The sequence below is a fragment of the Entamoeba nuttalli genome, assembly GCF_000257125.1.
Source record: "Entamoeba nuttalli P19 unplaced genomic scaffold asmbl_5101, whole genome shotgun sequence".
Lineage (NCBI taxonomy): Eukaryota > Evosea > Mastigamoebida > Endamoebidae > Entamoeba > Entamoeba nuttalli.
In genome coordinates, this window is record NW_008577237.1 from 9,863 (window position 1) to 25,274 (window position 15,412).

Sequence of the window (15,412 nt, forward strand, 5' to 3'; positions counted from 1 at the left end):
GTTAAATAGGGGCTAATAAATAATATATTAAATGAGGAGAATAAAAGAAATAACAAATAATTAAGTATTGAGAGAATTATTTTGGATTGTTATTGATTTAAGGATGATTATTCGTGTTTATGAGTCTTTTTATTACTTCGTCATTTTATAGTTGTTTGTGATACTTTCATGACATTTATTTCGTTTGTTATTATTAAATTCTTATTTTTAATATTCTTGATTTCTTTTTATTTCTTTTTTTATTTCTTTATTTTCTGAATATTTATTTCATTTATTTCTTTGTATTCTTTCTTTATTCTTTATTTGTTTTATTGTTCTATCCTTCTTTCTTTTATTCAATTATCTCATTTTATTTTATATTTGATTTCTTTGTTCTTATCATGTATTATTTCTTTCTTTGTTATTATTATATTGTGTCATTCAAGATTTCTATTGATTTTCTTAATATTGAATTTTAATATTGAATTTTAATATTGAATTTTATTTCAATTATTGTGTTAGTGACATTATTGTATTTTATATATTTTTCATTCTTCATGTTGTTTCTTTGTTTTTCATTTTTTATTTTCATCACTTCTCTTTATTATTTCATTGTTTCTATGATATTATCATTTCTATTTCATATTGTGTTTCTTCTTTATGTTATTTTCTTGTTATTTTCTTTTTATTGATTTTCTTCATTCATCAATCATCTTTTATCTTTCAGATATTTTATTCTTTTATTCTTTTATTCTTTGAAAAGAATTTTATTCTTTTTATTTTGTGTATTTTCTTCTTCTTTTCTTGATATTTCTTGATATTTCTTTTATCTCATTTATTTTAAAGATGGATTTAATTCCATTTTGATTTCTGATTATCCTTTCAATTTCATCATTTCTCATGTTATTAATCATTTATTATTATTTATTCATTTGTTTCTTTGAAATTATTCTTTAATGTTTGCAAATTTCTCGATTTTATTGTTGTTGATATTAAAATATTCTTCATCATTATTTGTAGTGTTATTTTTTGTTGTTTCATGTTTTTATACTCTTTTGTTTTCTATTATATCATTCACTTCATTTTATTGTATCATTCTGTATTTGATGTGAAATTTGTTTATGATATTCATTTGTATTATTTATTATAATATTTGTCATTTTTATTATATTTTCTATTTCTTCCTATCTTATTTCTGATGTATTTTTATTTCTCTATTATTTTTTAATACAATATATCATTTATTATTCGATTTCTTTGTTTATTCTATTTCTTTGTTTATTCTATTTCTTTGTTTTTTTCTTGTTTATTTATTATTTCTTGTTTTTGATATTCAGTATTTTCTTCATTTCTTTTATTTATCATTCAATCTTTTTCTTATTGTAGTTTTATTCATCTTCATAGTTTTGTTTGTTGTATTCTCTTCTTTCTGTGTTATCATACATATTATTCTTTTCTTTGTATTTTATTTGTTATTGATTTTTCATTATCAATTTCTTGTTTTGATATTATTTGTTTTTCTGACTCATTTTCTTTTTGTGGATTGTTTATTTCTTCTCTTGTTCTTTCTGTTTTCTTGATTTTAATTGAAATTTGGTGTTATTCAGAGTTTTTTATATCTTCTTCTTTTCATTCATCATTTTCTCTCATTTATCTCTGAAAATTTCTTATTTCTTATTTATTTCATTGTTTCTTCTTCTATGTTATTTATTTTACATTCTTTTCATTATTTTCTTCTTGTACTTTTTATTTTTCATCATTTCATTGAAATTAGATTGTTTCTTTTCATCAGTATTTTCTGTTTCTCATTTTCCTTTCTAAATTATGTCTTTTCTTATTTCATTCATTTCATCCAGATGTTTTCTTCATCTTCTGTTTTCTTCATTTGATATTCTTTAATCTATTCTTCTATTTCTTCATTTGATTTGAAATGTGTTATTTTCTTCTTCTTTGTTTTTATTCTCGTGTTATTCTTTGTTTTTCTTTCCATCTTTCTAATCCAATTTTCTTTGTATTTCTTTCATTATTTATACCATTACTCAATTTAATACTATTGACATTCAATTATATGATATTGAAATTCGCTTTTTTTCTTTACAACACACAACTACATTATTCAATAATCAATGTAATAACCATTTGTTATTTATCCTACATTAGAAAAGATTCTTATAAAACACAATAAAAAAAAAAGTTTTTTTATTTTCAATAAAAAGGAAAAGAAGAAAGAAATAATAAAATATAATAAAATAATTAAAAGAGTAGAAAAGAAAAAAAATAAAAAAAAATTGTTATTTTATAGTGTTTTATATGAAAGAAATTCACTCAAGCCATTTGCTCCAGTCTATCACAAGTAAGTTATTTGCTAGTACAAATAGAAATAATAGTAATCCATCTAAAAACAATGAAAATGGGATATTATTTAAGTTTTTAAAAAATGGGAAAAGTTTTCTTACATCACAACGAATTCAAACTGAAATTAGCCGAACACTTGAAATAAGTAGAAATCATCAATGCCCTACATTTGTTCTTCAGCCTGAAGAAAATGGAAGTTCTACATTAGTTAGTATTGATAAAAGTAATGAAAGTCAAAACCAAATGATTAAAGTAAAGAAAAATGAAAATAAATTAATTTATTTTCCTGGTGAATATGAAGATACACTTTTTATGAAATATTTCCAAAAAAATGTTATTAGAGAAAATAATGCTGTGATGAGTGGATGTATTGACTCTCTTATTAATTGTGTTTGTACAGAAGATAGTGATGTTATGAGAGCTTTTATTTGGACTCATTCTTCTTTTACAACAACTAACACAATGCTTTCAATGCTTCAAGATAGATTTGAGAAATGTTGTTGTAATGATGGAATATTATCACAAAAAATTAAAGCAAGAATTATTAATGCAATTAAATATTGGATTGAAAATACTTGGCAAATGAGTATTGATAAATCAATGCCTATTGTAGAACAAACAAATCAATTTTTAGATTTAATGAAAAGATATGGTATGAAAAAACAAGTTCTTCTTATTACTGATGTTATGGAAAGAATATTAACTGGAAATAGTCTTGTGTTAATTCAAAGTGTTAGTGATACAGTACAACCAATTACACCTTCATTACATAATGTTTTTAAATTAAAAAGAGAACCAAAATTAATGGATTTTCCACCATTAGAATTTGCTAAACAAATTACTTTATTTACCTCTGAACTTTTTAGAAAAATTAAACTTGTAGAGTTCTTTAAGTCAACTTCAAATACAACAAAGAATGAATGTTTTAATATTATAGAAATGACTAATTTTTATAATGCTTTTCAAAATTGTTTAACTGAATTAATATTAGGACAAAATGACCTACAAAAACGTTCATTAATTGTGGAACGATTAGACCTTATTGCATATTATTGTCTTCAACTTAATAATTTCTTTATTGTTGTTTGTATTGTAACTTTATTTGAAACTTCAGCTTTACATCGATTAAAACGAACATTTAAAGCAGTAAGTAATGATATTCAAGAGAAATTTGAAACAGTAAGAAAAGTAGCTAATATGGAAGGAAATTGGAAAAGTTTAAGAGTTGCTGAAGATAATTGTACAGCAGCAATGGTACCCTTTTTAGGATTAATATTGAGTGATTTATTATTTACTAATGATGGTAATAAAACAATTACATCTGATTCTACAATTAATTTTGCTAAATGTAGAAAACTTAGTGATATTGTTGTTACAATCAATAGAATTCAACAACTTTCATATGGAAGTAAAATATTAAAATCTGAAGAATATCAAACATATATTATTGATAAAATACAACATGGAGAATTTGTTGAAAAAAAGCCTGGAAGTGATTCTTTTCAATATAATATTTCTAAACAACTTGAAGTATCTGATTGTGTTACACAAGAAGTATTTACACAAGAAGAAATCCCAGATGGACATTTGTCTATATCAGTAGTATTACCTAATCAAATTAAAATAAGAAGATTCTTACCATTAAAAGAACGTTTAACATTAGGAAGAATTTTAAATGATATTAATGGTAAAGAGTTTAATTATCAAAATAAAAAAATATTTTTCTTCTTCTTTGAAAATCAACCTAATTACTGTTATCCTCCTAATAAAATTATTGACGAAGTATTTTTTGAACATACATTTAAAACAATTAGTTTTGCTACTGTATTAAGTGAAGTAAAATATGTTAATTGTATTTTTGAATATAATGGGTCATTAGCTAATTGTCAAATACCAATAGATAATACTGTTCCTTTAATTCAACAATATCCAATATTTCATACATATATTTTAAATTCATTCCCATTTATTCCTTTAAAAATTTCTCATGACTTTACTGTTGAAGGATTTTTATCTATTCAATATAGTCTTCAAGAATATAATTGGAAAAGAGATGATATGTTATATCTTATTAATATATCTTCTCTTTCATTATATTTTAGTAACTTAGACATTGATGAAATTAGATTTAATTCTTTTTGGAATTATAAAAAATTTGAAATAAAAATGTGTGATGGAACTGGTCATACATTACCAGAACAATGCACTTTAATGGTCGTTGACCAATTCATATTATTATATAAAGAAAAAGTGTTTCAATGTTGTTTTCCATTAGACTTTGTAAAAGTATTAATGTTTATACAGCAGCCAAGAGTATTATTACGTATTAAATATGAATATCCATTTGAAATGATAGAAAAAGGAATTTCTAATGAAGGAGGAATGTCAACACCATTTACAAATAATGAACTTTTGTTTGATGCAGACAAAGAAGTTATTCAACAATTAATATTCCATCTTCATATCAACCATGTTAAATTTAATAAATATCAATTATTTGGAATTAGTCCAGAATTTGTAATTCAAAATTCATCATATCATTCACCAAAAGTACTAATAGAAATTATTAAAGCAATGTATTTTAAAAATGATTTTTTTGAAGATCATTTCTTTGAAAATATGTCCTTGGAAGATGCAATGATTCAATCTGAAAAGATAGAAAGTGGAGTTTTTATTCGTTATGACACTTTACCTTCTCCTACATTAGTTGGTATTTTTTATATGTATTTTTATACTTTAAATATCCCATTATTACCTATTAATGATTTAGAATTAATTAATAACTTCACTCAATTAGGAATTAAAGAACAACAAGACCTTTTATTTAAATTATATTCAAATATCTCATCTTCTTTACGTGGATTGGTGAAAGTTATTTTAGAATTATTTAGTCAATGGCTATTACCAAATCCATCAAAAATTGATCATATACTTTCTTATTCACAATTTCTATTCCTTGAGTTGGTTGATGAATCTGTTGCAAAAGAAATATTTAAACTGTTAATTCTAAAATTCCCTACACTACCTCCAATTGAAATCCCATCAGTTACTTTTATTGAAATGATTAGAAATTATTCATTAACTCCTATTATGGATGAAGAAGTGAGAATTAAACATATTGAAGATATTAAACAAGCAGTAAATGAACCTAATGCAGTAAATAAATTATTAAATCATAAAAATTCTCATTTAGATCTTGTGAAGAACCCAACAAAATGTCCATTTAAGAAGATTAATACAATGACTTTAAAACATTCAAAAGGAAGTAGATTAAAAATTGGTAAGAATAGAAATGGTTCAATTATTTCAGATGAATTATTGTGTGCTGCTGTTGTTGAAGGAGATGAAGAAATTGATGAAAAAGAAGAGGAAATTGTTAAAACACATAAATCAGCAATAGGACGATTTAAATTAACAGAGGTTAATAGTTCTAATGATCCACAACTAATAGACAGAAATGACTCATTTGAAAGAAAAACTGAAAGAAGTTCATCACTCTCTCCACGTGTAAGAAACAAATTTATAGAATCAGAAGATAAAGTTATTTTAACTAATGAAGTTAATAAATCTTTTACTCCAGGAAGTTCTAACAATAGTCCTAGTTCTGAAAGAAGTGGATGGGAAAAAGGAGAAGAAACATTCCATTGTTGTTCACCAAGAAAATGTGATTTTATGAGAAAAGGTAGTGAAAGAAGAGAAGAAATCATAAGAAAAATGAAAGAAGAAAGAGAAAACAAAGAGGGGTCTAAGGAAAGTCCACATTCTAGTTCACCTTCAACTGAACTATCACCATGTGCTACTCCATGTGAAAAACCACAATCACCAATATTTATAAATGTAAACATAGTACCTAGTGATAGAAAATCTCCTGGTCCTCAACTGGATTCTATTTGTTCAAATACAACACCTATTTTGGTTAGTAACACTACTTCTAGACCTAGACCACCCCTCCCAAAAAGAAATATCTCTAAGTCACCATTGTCTACCTCTGCTTCTGTTGTCTCTACACAAAGACTTCAACCACAACAAGGTACTTCAAGACCACTTCCAAAACTTCCTGTTGTTAAATCTAATATTTCATCTTCTCATGAAAAGCCTGAAGAAAGCATTGGACTAAATGATAGTATAACAAACCAATTTGTTCCTCGATCAAATGCCTCCCAAAGAGAGTCATTAATTCGTCCATCCACAGTGAATAAAAATAATCCATTTGACTTATCTCACTCTAAAACATTTGAAGATAATTAAATCAATACCATTATTATTTTTATTAATTATTTTTCCTTTACTTTAATAAAATGAAACTACAAAAATAATATCTTAAATTTATAAAATTTCTAACTACTCTTATGGACACAACACATTTAGATGATATTATTTCAAGACTAATGAACGTTATTAATTCATTTCCAGAAAATATTATTGTGACAAAAGATGAAATTATGCAACTTTGCGATGTATTCCAAGAAGAAGTAAGTAAAGATGAAACACTAATGGAATTAAAAGCACCAATTAATATAATTGGAGATTTACATGGACAATTTACTGATTTAATTCGATTCTTAAAAGCAGTAAATTATACTGAAGAAAAATTCTTATTTCTTGGAGACTTTGTTGATAGAGGGTGTCACAGTATAGAAGTGCTATGCCTTGTTTATGCACTAAAAGCACGTTATCCCCAACAATTTTTTATTATTAGAGGAAATCATGAATGTGAAGAAATTAACCGAGTTTTTGGGTTTTATGATGAATGTTTGTTGTTTATATTAACATTTAGATATAAAGACATTAAAAGGTAGGTATTCGTAGATATGATGAAAGTGTTTGGAAACGATTTAATGCTACTTTTGCTTATTTACCAATTTTGGCATTAATAAATAAAAAAATATTATGTGTTCATGGCGGTATTTCACCTGACTTAAAATTATTGAGTCAAATACAAACAATTTCCAGACCTCTACAAATACCATGTGGAGGCATGGTTTGTGATTTATTGTGGTCAGACCCTGGGTCAATGTTTGGATGGAAACCAAACACTGTTAGGGGAATGTCTCATTACTATGGAGAAGATGTTTGTATTGAATTTATGGAACGAAATGAATTAGAATTAATTTGTCGAGGACATGAAGTAGTTGATGGGTATCAATTTAAGTTTAATCAAAAATTAGTCACGTTATTTAGTTCCCCAGTTTATTGTAATGCATTAAATAATTCAGGAGCAATGATGGTTGTTGCAGATGATCTTACTTGTTCATTTGTAATTCTAAAAGTTGATAAATAAACATTGAATGGATTGTTTCTGTTTTCTTTCTGTTTTTGTTTTTTTTTTGAATTGTATAAAAGTTTATTGAATTATTGAATTGAGGTAAGTGTAGACTTAAGTACGGGATAATCTTTTGTGTTTAGTCTATATTTTATAACACTAAACATTCATTTAAACCATATATTAAATCAAAAGTGACTTAATTTGAACATATATATTAGAATCAATTACAATCTACTTAATAAAAATAAACTTGTATTATTAGCCATGAAAATTAGACAATATATTAAGCCTTAAAATACAACAATGCTTTTTGAAAAAGTATTATTTATCATTTTATTATAGGTATTTATTTTTTAAGTTATGACTAAGTCTTTCTACCTTTTTTATTTCAGTTTCTTTCAGTGACTTTTAATATACAAACTTCTTTTGTTATTGCTTGTTTATTTCATAACCTAATTATTCTTCTTATACCAATTGAATAAAAAATAACTAAGAATCATATCATTCAGATAATTACTTAATTATTCTAAGTTAATCAATCTAATTAAAGTCTGCATACAGCAGGTATTGGCTTATTCTTCTTTACAGCAAAAGCTCTCTTGAATGTTTCTGTGCTATCTGAAACATAGAATTTTTCACCATTTTTTGGATAATGAATTAGAATCTTATCATTTACAATTACAACTTGTTCCATAAAGTTATTAGTTACCTCTGGATTACAGTCATTTGTCAAGAAGACTTTTTCAGAATATGCAGTAATATGCTCCATACTTGTTTGAGCTGGATGAGAGTATCTATTATTTTGTCCACATGAAATAACAGCAACTGTTGGTTGAAGAGATTGAAGATAATCTAGATTATTTGAATGTTCAGAACCATGATGGTTAACGTGATAAACATCAACTATCCCAATCACATCTTTGTATGGAGTTTCTATGTCATGATAAATATTACTATCACGAAAATAATACCCGTCTAAATCACCTGCAGTTGAATAAACAAAATCACCATATTTAATACGTAAAGCAATTGAATAATCATTTTCACTTGGTTTTCTAGTAGAGTTATGAAAATCTTGAGATATTGGCTTTCCATCTTCTAAGACGCCTAACCCATCAGAAACAATAATTTGTACTAATGCATCTTTGTCTGGAGGATTAATTTGATTACTACATGGTTTCGCAACTTCTCTTATTTTCATTATTTGAGTCTTTAATTGAGTATTAGAAGCATAACAAACCCATTTAATTGCTGTATCACCATATGATCCAATGACATGCCAGTTAATATCTTCAACATCATCACAAATAGCAAGACTATTTTTAATTATTCCAGAGTCTCTATCTATAAATTTATCAAAAATAATTCCACTTTTTTCTAATAGATACCAAAATCCATTCTTAAAAGCAGTACCAATATGGTCATCATGAAGATGAGTTGCTACTCCAACATTTATATGATAACTTCCAAGAATTTCAAAAATCCAATCAGCAATTTTTTTACAATTCATTGATGAAGGAGCAGTTTCACCAGCATCAATAAGAATAGAATAACCAGAAGGGAAAACAATTAATTGTGAATCTGCTTGTCCAACATTAAATATATGAATATCAATCCCAGAAGTAGCAATACCATGATGGATATAGAAACAGATTATAATAAAGTACATTTGAATGATTAATCAAGTGAACTTTTAAGAGACTTAAATATAACTAATTTCTTGAAGAAAATCTATAATTATTATTTTAATCAAAAAGAATAAACGGAATAAATTTAAAAGAATAGAAATATTTCTATAAGAAATTTCTAACCTCAATTTTAAAAATAAAACAAATGAAATGAGAAGAAGTAAATAAAGAACTTTGATTAATTTTAATACTTAATTCTATTTATTCTGCCCATTGTTTTACAGTCCAAACATTAATACCAATTTCTTTTGACATAGTTAGAGACACAATAACAGCAAATAATGCTTCTTGTCCAATAGAAATTAATAACATAATAAATGTAATTAAATCTTTTTGAACATTACAAACCATTAAAAAGACATAAAAGGCATAAATAATATTGATATAATAATATGAATCAACTTCTTCTTTACAAATTCTATTTAAAATAATTCTTTGAGTTATAAATGCATTAAGAAGAATAGTAATTGCAACAATAGAATGGAAATTATTTCTAATAAATACTTCATCCGTTAATAAGAATAAAACACCTGTTAATAAAAAGAATTGCATAAAAGGGAATAATCTCTTTAAAGAATCTTTAAAAGAACATTTTTTAGTATCTTTAATAAAAGCATATACATTATATGAATACATAGCTAATGCTCCAAATGCTCCAAAAATTACACAAAAAGCAATAGTAGTATTTACTTGGAATCCAAAAATTGAAATAGTAATAATATCTGAATATACTGTTTCTCCTAATAACATTCCAATAACCATTAATTGTAATTCAGTAGGATTTAATAATGGACCAAGAATTAAAACACCAGTATGATATTCCTCCCAATGAGAAAGGAAAAATATTAAATATAACATTAATAAGACTGATAATGTTAATAAAGTGGTTGTTTTTAATGCTAAAACAACAACAAGAGCAAATATTCCAATCATTAATGAGTCATTTCCATGATCAAATAACTCTCCTAATGGTGTTGCATTTTTTGTTCTTCTTGCTTGTCTTCCATCAACATTATCAGCTATTTGATAAATAAAAATACAAATAATTGTTAAGAGATATATTATTGGATGAATTGGTTCTGTTCCTGTTGGAACAGTAATAGCCAATATTATCCATGCAACTGTCATTGAAATAAATCCAATTGTTGTTAAAATATTTGGTGCTAACCATCGTGGTATAACGTTCTTTAATAATGGTTCCCAAATGAGTGGAGCTAATATATGATTTGCACAAAATGAATGATCTTCACCTTTGAAAGAGTAATTATGAAGAGATTGTAAACCTTCTTTTGAAATAAACATCTTTAAATTTTACATTTTAAGTTCTTTTTAACTAATTAAAGAAATATCAGGGTTTTTAACAAAAATAACAGAAAAGAAAACGAAATAACAAAACTAAAAAAATTGTTTGAAAAGAAGAAAAAAAAGTCAAAATAGATCTTTAAAATCTAAGATAGTTTAATGAGTATAACAGGAGGATGTATTGAAGATATTATTAAAACTGGAAGTAATTGTGGAGATGTTAATGTACAAATTAAAGAAATAAAAAGTGAAGTTGAAATTGTTATTAGTGATGGTGAATATTTTTCACGTGCTAAATTTCCAAAAAATAATCAAGCACATCAATATCAAAAAGTGTGTATTAGGAGCTGTGTTTATATTGCTGAAAAGAAATACATTGACGTAAAAGATTTTGAGTGTTTGTTTTATTAAGTTAATGATTACTTAATGATTTATGAAATAATTTATTAGGTGAAGAAATTTTTGATGAATTAATAGGAAGTCCAATTGATGTCAACCAATATTTGGGAATAGAAAATAGTCATTTACCTATTAGCCAAAATTCTCAAAATACTTTACCAACTGCTCAACGTCATAGTATTACAAATGAATTAGAAAAAGAAGAAGATGATGATGATAAACAACAAATAAATGAAGATGAAAGTATTTTATTTAATTTATTAAAAGAGCAAGATTCAATGAAATGTTGCATTAAAGGATATGTAGTACATAAATCAAGAATTAATGAATTTGGAAATGAAGAAGGTAAAATTTTTTCAGTTATTCTTCAAGATAATGAAGGAAGTGAATTTAAAGTATCATTTTTCAATGCAATGGTTGATAAATTTTATTCATCAATTATTGAAGAACAAACTATTGTTATGAATAAAATAAGAATTAAAAAAATGAATGAAACCTCAGAAAAAATTAAAACAAGAATGATGAACAATCTTGAAGGGATTGTCACCAGTGCTACTTCAATTGCACTTGCAAAAATACCAATTCCATCACTTATTACTACAATTGATACTATTCATGATATTATTAACACAAATTATTTATCAAGTGATTTTTATTTTATTGGATGTGTATTAGAAAAAGGAGATATTAATAATATTACATTAAATAATACAAATAAAGATAAAACTGATATTATTATTGGTGATGAAAGTCAATATTCTATTAATATTCAAATATTTTCAAATACTCTTGTATCGCTAGTAAATGAAAAGATTAATACTAACAGTATTGTTCTTATATCAAAATGTAAAATCATTAAAACAAAAAATGGAGATAATTATTTTGGTGAATTAAAAAAAGGAAGTCAAATAATTATTATTAATAAATATTCAGATATTCCAAATTATGTTCAATTATTATATTCACAACAACGTTATGAATCTCTTCTTAATATTAAAAAAGATAGTGCACATATTTTATTTAATGAACTTTCAAAAAAATTGAGAAAATCAAATGAAGTTATTGGAATTAAAGGATTAAAAGAATATTGTGATGAAGTTAAAATGAGAGATAATAATCATCCTTCAACCTTTATTATTAAAGCTCGTATCAAAATAATTAAAACAAATGATTTAACATATTATGGATGTGAAACATGTAGAAGTAAGAAAGAAGAAGGATATTCATATTGTAATAAATGTAATAGAAAAAGAAATGGAAAATTATATTATAAAGTAAATGTTTTACTCGAAAATAATGAAGAAGAAGAGTCATTTGAACAATGGGCTATCATATTTGATGAATGTGCTAGAAAACTATTTAATATGAGTGCTGATGAGATGAATGTTTTAGATGAAGACGATGTTAAAAAAGAAATGAACAAATTCATTGGTAAAGAATTTATTCTTAAAGTAAAAGGTAAAATAAATCCTATGAAACATGATGAAGTATTTACTGTTATTGATGAAATGAAAATATTTTAATTAAATTTTTTATTATTCATTAATATAAAATTTCATTTTGAATGTGCAACAATACTTTTATACGTTTGCCATTTTACCTCAGGATCATTTAAAACATCACCATAAATACCAGCCTTATATCGAGCACAATGAGTAACAAATGTTTTAACATCCCAATTTTCTTCAGTACATACTTCTGGTAAATATGTTCCATTTAATTTCCCTTTACTTACAATAATTCCATGTATTCCTGGAATTACTGCTTTTAAAGGATCTTTAACATAAATTGGTTCTGTTAACATACTAACAGCAATATCAACTTGTTCAAATTCACTTAATGTCATTGGATCAAATCGGTCGTCATGGAGGGCATATTTACAATATTTCTTCACAATTTGGTAAAAAGGACCATGAGGTGAAAAACATCCAATACATCCTCTAAGATCACCATGTAATGTATAAGTAACAAAACACCCACCACAACTACAGTCAAGTCCTAATTTTTCTGCTTCCTCTTTATATTCTCCAGTTCTTTCTCCTTCTATTTCATTTCTACCACATTCTCTTACTAACTTAATGAGGAATTGTTCTTGTTCTTTTGTGAATGCTTCCATTTTAAAAAAAATGTCAATATTTTTTTAAGATTTAATAAATAAAAAAATGAAGAATATTAGTTTGATTTATTATGAAAGTTGAACTTTTTAATAAAGTTTATTAGATCAAACAATAAACATACAAAAAATGTACATGAAAGTATATTATAATCACTATTTTTTTTTGTTGTTGAATATTAAGTGATTTTTTTTTGAATTGATTAATATGAGCGTGAAAGTAAACGGGAAGATGAAGAGAATGAAGAAGGGCTTCTTGGAGTTTTAGACCCTGAAGATGATTTAATTTGACGAAGATAATAAACCTTTTCTTCAGAATAATTAGCATTATCCATAGCAATATGGACACCTTCAATAAGACAAGGAAAAGTTTTTAAAACATTTAAAAAGCCATTTTCAATGACATAAATTTCATTGTATATTAAATAAGGATTTAAAGAATTTTTGTCAATTGAATGTAGCTTTTTAGCTAATGAAGGACCTCTTTCTCCAGAATACTCACAATAAAATATGAGAATAGAAGAAGACTGAGGCATATCCTTTGCAACAGGAAAATGCTCATTTAATAATTGTTCATTCCAAATGTTAATTGCTCCATGAATTCTACCACCAGCAAATTCATATGGAAATCGACAATCAATTAATTGAATATTAGAGTGATGTTCAATAGCTCCCCAAAGAACTAACGGTGTTATTGCATTAACACCAAACATAGTTCGTTCTGAAGGTAATAACATATTATAATTTATTACATTTTCTTCTACAGATTCAGGTGAATTAGAAAAAAAAAGAAATTCTGCTAATGTTTGTCTTCTATTTACCCTTCTCCTAAAGCTAATATTTAAATCTGGTGTTTTACTTATTCTAGGTGATGGTGAATCTGATACAACAAGTTCAGAAGTGGAATTTCTATTCTGATTATTGATTATGTCAGAAAGAGATCCAACTGAATTTGTCATAGCAATAGAATTAAATGTATTTCTTGTTGCTTTCATAATGAAGCAATCCTAGAGATTTTTGAGATGTTAATATGGCTCTCACTGATTCTTTTCTTGTAAGCTAAACATATTTTTCGCTTTCATTTGTATTGGTTCTTTAAAAAACAACCAATGAATAATGTTTCAATTTTATTTATTTTCATGTCAGAAACCTACTTTTTTCTCTATATTCTAATTAAATAAAAAAGGTTGCTTTTTCATGAAAATCCTATGTTATTAAGAAAATCCAAATGTTTAAAGTCATAAAGAACAAATACCTTAAAAAACAGCCTTTTTTGCTAACTCATTTAGACAAGCCATTTCTCTATATATAGCAAATATGAAACTAAATAAAATTGATTGGCTTATTTTTATGTGAAATAGTTATTCAAAACAAAGTAGAAAAAAAGATCAATTACTACATATACTAAATAATTCAATTTTAACAACAATAAAAGGAGTTATTTCATTTTGTTTAATTATTATTAACGTTTATTTTGTAATTTAATTCATTTGTTTGATTATTATAAAGTAAAATATTCTAATAGGGTATTAATCTTTATTTTATTAAACATTAATTCTTTCATTTGTTTATTAACTTCTCTTCTTTGTTTCTTATAAAGTTATATAATAACTTCAAAAATTGTAATGAGCTTGTTGATTGTTTATCTTTCTAAACCAATTCACTGATAAGAGACTATTTTACTTATTTCTATGAAACATCACTTCTTTTATTTTGGAGACTTTCTCTTCAAAATATTTTGTATTGTTATATTTTATAAAATACGTTAATTCCATATTTCTCTATTGACATATGGCGACATCAATAACAAATCATTTCTTAAATCATTTTTTTTTTAATTTTTTTGTGTCATCTAATCTCTAATGAAAATATTAAAAATCCTTTAATTGTTTTATTGAATTTTTGAAACATTTCCTTTCTTTAATAGTTTTTTTCAAATAATTAATTATATAAACCTAAATAGGTTTATAGCCATTTTTATTTATTTTGTTATTGTTCATTCCTTTGTTTATTTTTACTATAACATTGATCGAAAGACTGAATGTGGCACATCTGAAATAACACCACACACAAACACTAATACATTTCATATTTTGACTCTCCATGTTATTATCTGGTTATGATGGTATATTTGAATATGAAATATTTTTGTTAATGTCGTAAAGGGTGCGACAATTTATTATGTTGAATATTACATGTTGTAATATAAGACTTTGCACTTATTAAAAAAGAAATTATAAATATATGGAGGTATTAAGCAAGGAAAAGGATTTGTAATAGTGTGGTTAAGACTAAAAGAAAATTAGTCAA

The 15,412-nt window shown here is 25.0% G+C and overlaps 7 protein-coding genes across 7 annotated transcripts; 3 read left to right on the forward strand and 4 right to left on the reverse strand.

The window, feature by feature from the left end:
- Positions 1-2,289: 2,289 nt before the first annotated feature.
- ENU1_119260 (Ras guanine nucleotide exchange factor, putative) lies at positions 2,290-6,582 on the forward strand (the record flags this gene model as incomplete). The annotated part of the gene is made up of 1 exon (XM_008859775.1): positions 2,290-6,582. The coding sequence occupies one exon, from the start codon at positions 2,290-2,292 to the stop codon at positions 6,580-6,582; it is 4,293 nt and encodes a 1,430-aa protein (XP_008857997.1).
- Positions 6,583-6,683: 101 nt separating this feature from the next.
- Positions 6,684-7,615, forward strand: ENU1_119270 (serine/threonine protein phosphatase PP1, putative; the record flags this gene model as incomplete). The annotated part of the gene is made up of 2 exons (XM_008859776.1): positions 6,684-7,086; positions 7,134-7,615. 2 exons carry the CDS (start codon positions 6,684-6,686, stop codon positions 7,613-7,615), a joined length of 885 nt encoding a protein of 294 aa, XP_008857998.1.
- Positions 7,616-8,144: 529 nt separating this feature from the next.
- Positions 8,145-9,269, reverse strand: ENU1_119280 (competence protein ComEC, putative; the record flags this gene model as incomplete). The annotated part of the gene is made up of 1 exon (XM_008859777.1): positions 8,145-9,269. The coding sequence occupies one exon, from the start codon at positions 9,267-9,269 to the stop codon at positions 8,145-8,147; it is 1,125 nt and encodes a 374-aa protein (XP_008857999.1).
- A 220-nt stretch (positions 9,270-9,489) lies between these two features.
- ENU1_119290 (CDP-alcohol phosphatidyltransferase family protein) lies at positions 9,490-10,605 on the reverse strand (the record flags this gene model as incomplete). Its single annotated transcript, XM_008859778.1, has 1 exon — positions 9,490-10,605. Exon 1 carries the CDS (start codon positions 10,588-10,590, stop codon positions 9,490-9,492), a length of 1,101 nt encoding a protein of 366 aa, XP_008858000.1. The 5' UTR covers positions 10,591-10,605.
- A 144-nt stretch (positions 10,606-10,749) lies between these two features.
- Positions 10,750-12,512, forward strand: ENU1_119300 (replication factor A, putative; the record flags this gene model as incomplete). Its single annotated transcript, XM_008859779.1, has 2 exons — positions 10,750-10,987; positions 11,041-12,512. The coding sequence occupies 2 exons, from the start codon at positions 10,750-10,752 to the stop codon at positions 12,510-12,512; spliced, it is 1,710 nt and encodes a 569-aa protein (XP_008858001.1).
- A 32-nt stretch (positions 12,513-12,544) lies between these two features.
- ENU1_119310 (AMMECR1 protein) lies at positions 12,545-13,105 on the reverse strand (the record flags this gene model as incomplete). Its single annotated transcript, XM_008859780.1, has 1 exon — positions 12,545-13,105. One exon carries the CDS (start codon positions 13,103-13,105, stop codon positions 12,545-12,547), a length of 561 nt encoding a protein of 186 aa, XP_008858002.1.
- A 200-nt stretch (positions 13,106-13,305) lies between these two features.
- ENU1_119320 (rodhanase family domain containing protein) lies at positions 13,306-14,097 on the reverse strand (the record flags this gene model as incomplete). Its single annotated transcript, XM_008859781.1, has 1 exon — positions 13,306-14,097. One exon carries the CDS (start codon positions 14,095-14,097, stop codon positions 13,306-13,308), a length of 792 nt encoding a protein of 263 aa, XP_008858003.1.
- Between the last annotated feature and the right edge of the window lie 1,315 nt (positions 14,098-15,412).